At 44.3% G+C, this 10,317-nt stretch overlaps 1 protein-coding gene across 1 annotated transcript; it reads left to right on the top strand.

Moving 5' to 3' along the window:
- The first annotated feature begins 2,445 nt into the window (after positions 1-2,445).
- Positions 2,446-7,724, top strand: LOC119917284 (Hermansky-Pudlak syndrome 6 protein). The gene has a single exon (XM_038737529.1). The coding sequence runs from the start codon at positions 2,799-2,801 to the stop codon at positions 5,619-5,621; it is 2,823 nt and encodes a 940-aa protein (XP_038593457.1). The 5' UTR covers positions 2,446-2,798; the 3' UTR covers positions 5,622-7,724.
- The last annotated feature ends 2,593 nt before the right edge of the window (positions 7,725-10,317 follow it).

The raw sequence follows: 10,317 nt of genomic DNA, 5'->3' as shown, positions 1-10,317 counted from the left end.
CACTTCAGCTCTCGGTAGACACCCACAGCCGCCAACACAGAAGGACTGTGGATTTCACTGGACTGCCAAGAAGCAGTGAGGTGAAAGAGACACAATAAACATCATGAGATTAAGCGGACTTTTAGTTAACTGTGTGTGAGAGAAAACATCAGACTTGTGATGCTGGGTCTGTGTAGCCATGTGATATTCATTGAAAAACACAGTGAGTGTTGTCTGTAGTGCTTTAGAATATGATTCATTCATTATGATCCATCTATTAAACTCTACCCTAGTGAGCACTTTTGTTTGTATCTTAAGAGCTCAAGATACAAACAAAAATGCTCACTAGGGTATTTGCCCACATGCAGTGAGTGAAGATCAATACTGCCTCCCTGTGGATATGAAGTGAACATGACAGACACGCCAGTAAAAAAATTAAGTACTTATCTACATTAAGTGGAGAATTTTCAAGAAGGAATAAAACTTAGAAAACATTCAAAATGTAAAACAAAAACATGCAAACAAGATGGTTCAACTAAAGGGCTTGTGCCATAGATAACTATGAGGCAGTCAGACACAGAAAGTGCCAGTTTCAGCATGATTTGATTATGTTATTGGTATCACAAGCTTGTCAGCTAATTTATTTAATATTATTAAACACAAGCTCATCCTTGACTTTATCATCTGTGCCCTCATTCGATCGCAATATGTGAGCTTAAAAGCGTTCACTCAAGGCTGTGTGTATAGTCAGACAAAAAGAAACAAAACGATTTTTAAAGTAGTTTGTAGGAGTACCTGTGCAGGTAAGAACATGTTGACAAACCAAAAGAGATTCCACAAAGTCAAACACACAACATTTAGTGCTGGTTTTACTCTCCCTAAAAGGAAAGGACATCTGATGGGCACCTTCTAAGATTTGTTAGACTCTGCTTGCTGCCAAGAATGAAAATACCTTATCAGATAAAACATCTACCATATAGATATTCCTCACTGGTGTGAGCCAGTGCCAACCAAATGACAGATTACTTCGTCTGTATCTAAGGATCTAAATGTCAGTACAGTGTAATTTACGAGCACTGCCACAGTGTGGGCTGACTTGAAAGTTGCCATGAAAGTTTGTTAAAGTAAAAAACAGGGCCTTCACAGCAAGTAGACATTCATTTACACTGTGAGTCACCACTGAGCCTTTCACTCCCGTTTTAATAAATGTTATTTTCCTTCAAAGACAAAACACTGTTTTACTGCTACCTGCTATGTTAGTTGGCCCCTTAGACACCTACCATGCTGTTCCTGCAGACTCATCTATGCCTGACCAAACATCACTTTTCAAATCCTCCTGTAGCCACATCTGTTGTGTGAAGCAGGTTGGCTCTTATTTCCGAAGCTGATTTAAGTGAGTCACTTTCTCAGGTTGGTGTCAACCCAGCTGACTTGGTTATCTAGCCACTCTTTTCACAGCCTCTTGCCAAAATGAACAAGAAGTTTCTCAGTTTCTAAGTTGGATTCTTGCCTCTAGGTCTATGTCAGTAAAACTGATTCCCATAGTTACACTCTGTATGAAAAAAGGTTTGTCTATCAAAGCAGACAAGGAAATTATCACAGTTCCTCATTTGCCCTAATCTACATAGTTTTCAACTCACCTACTCGACTTTCAAGTAGTTTTTAGCTAAATGGCATCAGCATTTCTGCACATATTCTTTGCTCTACTTAATTTGAAGTATCCTCCAAAAACTTAGGAATAAAACAAAATGTCCATTTTTTTAAATCCAAAGTGACATGCTGTTTTTTGCTTGCACTGTCTGTTGAAAGGTTGAGGTCAGCTAGAAGCTGGATCTGACAGCAGTTAAGAATCTTGCTTAAAATAAATGCACTTTAGTAAACACTGTCAAAACTGTGACCCAGTAGTGATTTGTACTTTTCTCTGTAGTTCCCCAGTTTTTACACAGTTCATCAATTGGGGGGAAAACACCTGAATGGTATAAATGCACTGACAAATCATTGACTAGTCACAGCAAGGTACACCAAAGTATTTAGAAATCAAAACAAAAGCACAGACCTTAACTAACTGACTGAAAATCAAATTCATGACCACATGAGATAGGCCTGCACACTCATTTGTCATTTTTAGCTACAGTTTCTCGAGTGAGATTAAATACCATAGCTATATTTTTCTCAGAAGAATTTTGATCGTTTGAGAGTAACAGGGTAGTTATATTGGCCTCCTCCCTATCAAACATATTTTATATATACATCGATCGAGAGAGATTAATATGGCAAGTTTCCTCAAGATATTTTCATTTTCAACGTGAAGATGACAAGATGATTAACTCTGGTTGAACAGAAACTAGCCTCACCAGCTGGTCTCAATAGCTGAAGACCATTGAGCAGCGGTAGTTGCTCTTCTCGTGTCCTGTACACAATCTTTGTCAAGCCCTCGTGCCTTCGTAGTCCAGCTCCTCCTCTTATGCAAAACATGCTCGGTATCAGGAAATTAAAAATCCCGTGATGTCAGGGGGAGTGCTAGCATAGCATCGGAATGACTAAAGTGGCTTTCTCGGTTTGGGCTTAAGAGTTTTTCAGCGGTTACTGTCAGTTTAGCTCCGCTGTCGTGTACCGTCATGGGGTTATCCGGGTCGAAGGCTGTTCCCGTCCGTTAACAACGGAATGAAGCCTCTCATGGGACTTAACGGGATGCAGTTGAGTTAGCATCTCCGGAGCCCGAGGTGAGATTTATGTGCCACACAAGCTAGTAGGCTAGTTTACAAGTTACGCTGTGGGCAGGTTAACTATTAGCAACATTCCGCTGGACACCAGGAGTTATGGCGAGGTTGGTGTTGGAGCAACTGTCAGATTTCGGGGACTATACTAGCGCTAAAGAGCTGACTGAGATCTTTAAACTGACCCACAACGAGCAGTCAAATGTACGCCTGAGTCCAGATGGACGCCACATCCATGTTATCCTCCGCAAGCCTAAGGTCGGTCTTGTGACTTTTGACAAGTATGAAAGACTCCAGCTGGTCCAGAACAAGAAGAAGCTGGATTTGAGGTTGACACGAACAGTGCCTATTGTGGATATTTTGTATCTGGACTACAGTAATAGTAACAGCAGCAGAGCCGCAGCAGCTGTGGCGGTGGTTTATGAGGATGGAAAAGCAGAGTTCTGGAAGTTCCAGGAGTGCAAAGCTGGCTGGCATCTCCTGCAAACGTCAGATTTGTGCAACAGCCCCCGGGCGAGAGTGGTGTCAGCCTGTGCCTGTTCCAATCTCATCGTGTGGTGTGAGGAGAGGCCACCCTCAGGAAGCTCCCCTGCCCTCAGCTCCACAAGGAATAAGCTGAGATACTGTGTCTGCAGACGTGACTTCGAGGTAGAGGAGGGGGCTGTCATCCTAGGAGGGGTGAAAATCGCCCTCCACAACAATCCCAAATTCACTGTGGTCAGCTCAGGTGAATGTGTGCATCTTCTTCCGGACTTGGAAGTGAAGCCGCTGTTGAGCATCTCCAAATTTTTCCTCTCCTGGTCCCCTTGCCGTGACTCCTACACAGTCAACACCACATGTAAAAACACTCCCCTGAAAGCAGTTTCGGCTAAAGAGTCTGACTTCAAGACGCTGCTGACAGACTGTTTAGGATATTTATCAACTCTTGAGCCACCTGAGATCTACAATTTCTCTCCGACAGGCTGTGGAGGCCTGCTGCTGCTGCTCAGCACAGGCTGGGTGTGTCTTCTGCAGAAAGATGGGATGCTGCGGCAGGTGTACAAACTGGCAGACAACTGCATGGTAACAAGTGGCACTCACACTAGCCTCTGCATGTACCAGGACACCCTGGCGCTGCTGATAGGCCAAAACCTGCATCTGATAGACGTGAACTGTGGCAAAGAGCTAGAAAAAATCATGCTGAAGAGTGAGGGGTTATTGTATGTTAACCGGGCTGAAAAATGTACGCCTCACCTCATCTCAGAAGCTGGGCTTTTTGTGGTAGTGAACAAGGAGAAAGAGAGCAACTCTAAGATAAAGCCTTCTGGTGTCATTACAGTGGAGAGTATTCATCCTGGGGCCCTCCTGGTAGAGGCTGTCTTTGAGGAGGCCTGTAAATACTACCAGCAGAGGAGCCTCAGCAGCACCCAGCTCACTGTGGATGCACTGAAGAAAGGAGGTAGGTTCCAGGCTCCCACCTCTTTAGCCTCCATCCTCAGGAACTACCTCGGTGCAGGGTCAAGGCAGAAAGGAGCACAGCTGTCCCAGAATGGAGGAGATGGATGTACAGCAGCGCAAGATAAGCTAATGGGCTCTCTGGAGGCTGAGCTCAAGGCTCTGGTCTCTCTGGAAGAGGTGAAGGGCAGTTTAGTGAGGGGAAGTGTTAAAGAGGTGGAGGCAGTGTGTGAGAATCTAGTTGAGAAAGAAGTAGCCAGGCTGCTGTCGTCCTCAGAGCTGGATAAAGAGGCTCTGCTTTACCTCAACTCCATCTTCAACATCTTCCCCTCCCAGGTCTGGAGGGCAGCGCAGGCTGCCCTTCAGCTACACTACAACGGGGAGGGCTCTCTCTCCAGCAGGGCTCCCCCAGACGTGTGGAAAACTGTTCTCAGTCCTGGTCTGACACCCAGCGCCCCAGCCTCCCTGCCATACACAAACGGCAGACCAAAACACAATCATAGCCTCAAAGGTGATCACATTGCTAACTGTAAAGCCAAGCCTGCAAGCTCCACTCCTCCAGCTACCCTGCCTGTGTTTGAGCTCCTCTGCAAATCAGTTTTCTACTTCCAGCCCAGCTGGTTGCCACGGTTCCTCGAGCTCGCCCAGCAGCAGCAGGGCTGCTCAGCCAGCCTGGGGCTGAGCCTGGCCTCTTCCTCGTGGAGCTTCTCTGGTGGGCAAGGAGGCGAGTGCGGGGAGAACAACGTGCCGCTCTATAAACGAGCCCTGTGTGTCTTGTCTAGCCTGAGCCTAGACAGAGACCAGCACCAGGACTTAGAGGTGGAGCTGCTGCTGGTTTGTGGGCGGCCCAACGCCATCCTCCAGGCTCTGAGAATCCTCATGGCCAAGCAGCAGTGGGAGCGAGTCACCCAGGTGGCTCAGAAGTTCTGCAAGCAGAGTCCGCTGCTCAACAAGGAGATTTTCACTACTCTGCTGTGCGAGGTGGCCCAGCACAGAGACCTGGACCCCTACCTGGACCTGCTGTGGGTGCTGTGCCCAGAGGACCTCACTGTCACCACTATTCTCAACTTGTTGCTGAAAAACCTCCCTTCCCCTAACAGCCCCCCCTCCTCCCCCTCTTCCTCCACATCCTCTTCCTCCTCCTTCTCCATCATGTCCAATACAACCCCCTCATCCTCTGCTCCCTTTGTGGACTCGCAGAGCAGCCAGTTGACTATCGGACTGTTGAAACCTCTGCTGAGAAAAGTCTTTCAGAGGGAGACAAAGCCTAGCCAGCGCTACGCTGACATCCTCCAGTCGCCATCATACCCCCCTCCTGCACCTCCTCGCCAGCCCACAGAGCAGCCCAGGGCTGTCACAGATTCCAGCACAGACTCCACTCTGGGAAGCAACATCAACCCGGCTCTTCTTGCAGAAGCACCAGAGCGGCAGTCGTCCACACACACAACTGTCCAAAGAGCCAGGGTGGCCCTACCCGCCAACCCAGTCTGATTTCCATAAAAATGGACTCAAAATGGAGAACCAAACCTGTTTCATAAAACATTCCCCACATAATCTGACTAAACTGTGATGCTGTGTGTGTGTGTGTGTGTGTGTGTGTGTGTGTGTGTGTGTGTGTGTGAACAATCAAATTAAAACAGAGTAATATCAGTATGTTACAGCTATCATCAGTGTAATGCAGTTAATTGTGATATTTGATGGTGTTTTTAAAATAGATTGTTAATGTCAGATGACGTATGACGACTAGAAACTATGAAATGACTACTGAGGATCTTACTAGTGTAAATACTGCAGGTAATTTTAAGTCTTAATGTGTATATACTGTATCTGGATTGTTATTTATCTCTTAAACCTAAGCTGCACGTGGATGAGAATGTTACTCCGGCATTGAATATGCATAGGCTTTATCAAACTACCATCAATTAATGATAATATGTTGCGTTAACACAGTGTGGTGGTCATCCACTCAGTCAAAAACAAAGCCACTAACACCCATTTTGGGTTGTATCAAATCTGTGCTCAGAGTATTATTTGTCTTGGCCAGCTGATGTCTGCTAATTGTTGCCAAGTATAGCTGCCTTTAATATGCGTTGATGTCAAAGTGGGTTCATGCAGTGGGTAATTTACTGTAAGTGTTATCCAGACAAGCTTGCCTTTGTGTTTGAATGTTTGTATTAAGTGTGGTCTGGTTTAGAAGTGGAGGAGGCTACGGGGGAGTCCAAGGTACCATTACTGACTTCTAGTTGTGTACTTCACATATTACAAGTGCTTAAACATTAACCTGGTTTCAGTGAGCTCAGCCAGACCATGCAACTTCTGTAAACCAAACCCAGAAAGAGTCTGCCTGTCTTCCATTTTTCCTTTCCACATTGTCATTTGTCTCTTTAGACTCCATCTAGTCCACTCCGCTTCCTCAAAGCGCAACTCGCAGGACATTCCAGACAGAAAACCCAGTCAAGTGACTCACAGTTCGACTTTAAATTCAATTTTGGAGGTAATTCTGTTAGGATTCGGGTGCGGGTTGGCCACGTTGTGACTAATATGCTGCTGCCAGGTCATGTTCATGGACCCTGTGAGGTAATGATGTTAGGCCGTCTGTCTTGCGCCTGATAGTTTTCACCATGCTCTGAAAAGATGGTGATTGCACTTTTATACCCCCCCTCCCCCGTCAGTATTGTTTGTACCATGTTTTTGATGCACCTGTTGAAAAGAATGATTTCTGATTAAGTGCTGTAAACATAAGTATATTTAAGTGCCTGTCACTGATGCCTTTGTTAATGCCTTCTCTTGAAGCAGTCTATATGTATGCTACTGGAGCCCTCTGAAACAGAATGTTATTAATGTTGTAGCAATATTTGAAAGACTACTACAAGGATAACCCTAGGCCCTGCATGGGTGAGGTCCTGACAGAGGAACTCTTGTGACATGTTGAGTGACAATCGGACTCCAAAATGTTGCAGAGCAATCAGTGCCTTTCACAGCGCTGCTCTTCATTTACAGGGTAGTCACGTTCCTGCTGCGTCTCCTCAGCTCCAGTGAGGAAGATGTGGAGGTAGATCAGAGGACCTGTTGTAATGTGGAGTACAGTGTTTTGTTTTTGATGTGAGGAACAGCTCTTGGCCTCTACAGTCAAAGGCTGTTTTTTTTTTTTTTTTAATGATCATATTTTAATTTCAATATGAAACCTACTAATTTCTTACTCTGGCCTGCTTGGTGTATTAATACTGTCATTCCAGCATGACAGAATGTGTGCAAACAATTTCAGTTCAGTGCCGTCAGTTTCGCTGTGTACAGACAAGTGTCAGCCCATCTCAGAATCACTGGGAACTCCCTGACTTCCCCACACAGGCCACACAGCCCGAGGTTATCACTGTTCAGATGTTAAATCTAAAATTGCCTTAAACTTTGCTTCTGGTTTCTCTTAACAAGTAGGAATTCCTCTTGGATTTGCTTGGCAAAGTTTCACGTCTAGATGGTTGCTGTGATTACTTTTGGTGATGCTCTCCTGTAAGCGGTATTTGGAAGGAAAAAAAAACATGTATGCAAGTATTTATAAATGGATGCTGTATGCTATTAAACTGAAGATAAAACTTCTGTATGCTGTCCCGAGTTTTATGTGTGTTAAAGAATATTCTTACGGGCCTTAATTGATGTAACAGGGAAAGGTTTTAGCTGACCCCACAAGTGTTTACTGACCTTCCAGCTCTAGTTATTTCTCACATGTAATTGTCCTTGTTAGGGAGACGACAGTTAGACTGATAAGGTAGGTAGACAGTAGCTCAGGCGTCAGACTAGCAGATATTGGTGTTCGCTGGGAATCTCCCAAGCTTCACATTTGTTGCAGGGCTGTAATACTGGATTGCATTACACTGTACAAACAGTGTTGAAGAATTATTGTGAGCCAGGTTCAGGTGTGAAGAAGTGTTGGAGACTGATGAAGACGACTTATAGCATGGTTTATCGAGCCCGGCCAAGGAGATACAGTGCCAGCATACAACGTGAACATGTCGAATGCCAACACCATAGCTGAAGTATAACATTTTTATGTTTCTCTCTTCCCCCTAGTGACTAGGTTTTCCCTCTTAGGTCATCTTTAGCTGGCATTAACCAAGAACAACAAATCTATCTGATGTTTAGACTCCAATACTACATCTTATTGGAATCTATTACTTTCCATGAGTTGTACCCTAACCTGCGGATCCAGTCAGTTCTTGTAAACATTCGTGTAAGACTCAACCTTGTAATGTTCAGTGTCATCGAGGCTTTGACTGCACTCTGGTAGCTTTTAACAGCTTTAACTTGTGTTGTTTTAGATTGCATTACATTGTTTTCCAGATACAGTTGCAGTCACTTAGCAATACGTTTATGTGCCAGCAAGCCTCTTTTTATACTTCTAAACATGTGTCATTGTCACCTACCTGCCAAGTTCCTGCTCCCACAGATAGCTGTAGTTCTGGTTTGCTCAGCTCTTTCAGCATATTCCATTCACTCGACTGCACAACAACAGGTCTAGCTGACAGACCACACGCTATTCAATTTGAAACAACTACAAATGTCAAGGCTATTACACTCTGTCAGGTTTATTCATTCAGTTATTTGACCTGAAAAATAACCTTTGAGGTCTTGTACACACAGTTATCCATTTATATGATCCACTGTCCCAGAGTTTCACCATGTCCCTTCCATGGACAAATCCACTTATAGCTGCAGTCTAATGTGTGTGTGTGTGTGTGAGATCTAGTGGATGAATTTGAGTGTGCAAATGCACTCAAACTTTTCCATGGTCAGGGCCCATGAGAGAAATGTTCAGTCGTTACCCATTAAGCTTCTGAATCAGAGGCCGCCTCTTAACTAACTCTGACAACAGAAAAAGCAGAGGTCGGACACTGAGTGCATGCGTGTGGCCGCTGCTTCTCACAGCAAATAGATAGGTTCCACATGGGGATGTGAGGGAATGATCACAGGGGTGGAATAAGTGTAGAGGTGGAAAGTGGAGGGTGGTGAGTCCTGAGAACCACACAGCTGCAGAACAACATGGTGCTGTTTTCCTCTCTCCTCCCTCTTTCTTTCCCTTTCACTGTAACATATTTTTTCCCCTTCAGATTGTGTTTCCCTGTATCCAGCCTCTCGTGTTACAAGGTTTTGAGTCATGCTGGTGCTGTAATGCCATCGATTCACTTGTTCTAATTATAGATGACTTCCTGCAAGCAATAATAAATCTGAACAGACGGAGGCTGGTCCTGCCTCTAACTCTGTCCTCTGCTTTGTCTCTGAACAGCTGACTATATATGAGAGAGCTGCACAAATTAATGCATCAGTAAAAGGATAACAGCATTAAAGGACATTTTCACCACTTATATTAATGGGGCTCTCAGGCTAGAGGTAATTTATGTTTCACAAGTCGGAATAACTTACAGGATAGCAACTCTGGAGTTATAGTTTCAATAACCATACAGCTCCTGTTTTGACTCCCATGATTGGATTATAAATGAGTCTATGGATCATCAGCCTGATATTAAATTTCTTATTTACCCCAAAAGGCTATAATTTCATTCCTATGCTGATTGGCTGAAAGGTTGAATGCATCATTTATGCAACCAACCAGTCTGGTTGCTTTGTCTCCAATTGATTTAGAAGAACATGTTTGCTGTTGCTTTGTTTTACTTCAGTGCCATCACCAGGACTCTGTTGGTTTTCAAAACCTCGGTCCAGGTGCTATAAAACATCCGGTGCTTTAAAAAAAAGTCCTTCACCACAAGGGATGTCTGTTATTATTTGAGCAGTATCTATTTGTAAAAGGGAAGCAAGGTAATAATGTTGTGAAATCTTCAATTATAAGTTAAATCTTTACACCTTTGAAACCAGCAGCTCATACAATTTTCCTCATGTCAATTTACAATGTCATGTTACGTTCTTGATCTGTTGGCATGCTTGACAGTAATCGTGATCACAGAGACACACCATCTCTGTCTACTATAGCAAATCATAAGTAAGCAGTATGTGTGCAATCTGTAAATATGCCGTTTATGGATACAGTAGTGTGTATCAGTTTGCAAACCGTTCATGCAAATGTGCACTGTGAAAAGCACTTTTATGGTTTGTGGGGGGGGGGGGGGGACACTGACTGATCTGTGATATCCCACTCATGTTACAGCTAAAAGTTAGAAGAATGTGCAGCAGACTCATC

The sequence above is a fragment of the Micropterus salmoides genome, unplaced genomic scaffold, assembly GCF_014851395.1.
Source record: "Micropterus salmoides isolate LMB-PRFRI ecotype aquatic unplaced genomic scaffold, ASM1485139v1 Ms_hic_scaffold_22, whole genome shotgun sequence".
NCBI classification, from domain to species: Eukaryota; Metazoa; Chordata; class Actinopteri; order Centrarchiformes; family Centrarchidae; genus Micropterus; species Micropterus salmoides.
Note: the sequence above shows the minus strand (reverse complement) of the source record. Positions and strands in the feature narration are given on the sequence as shown.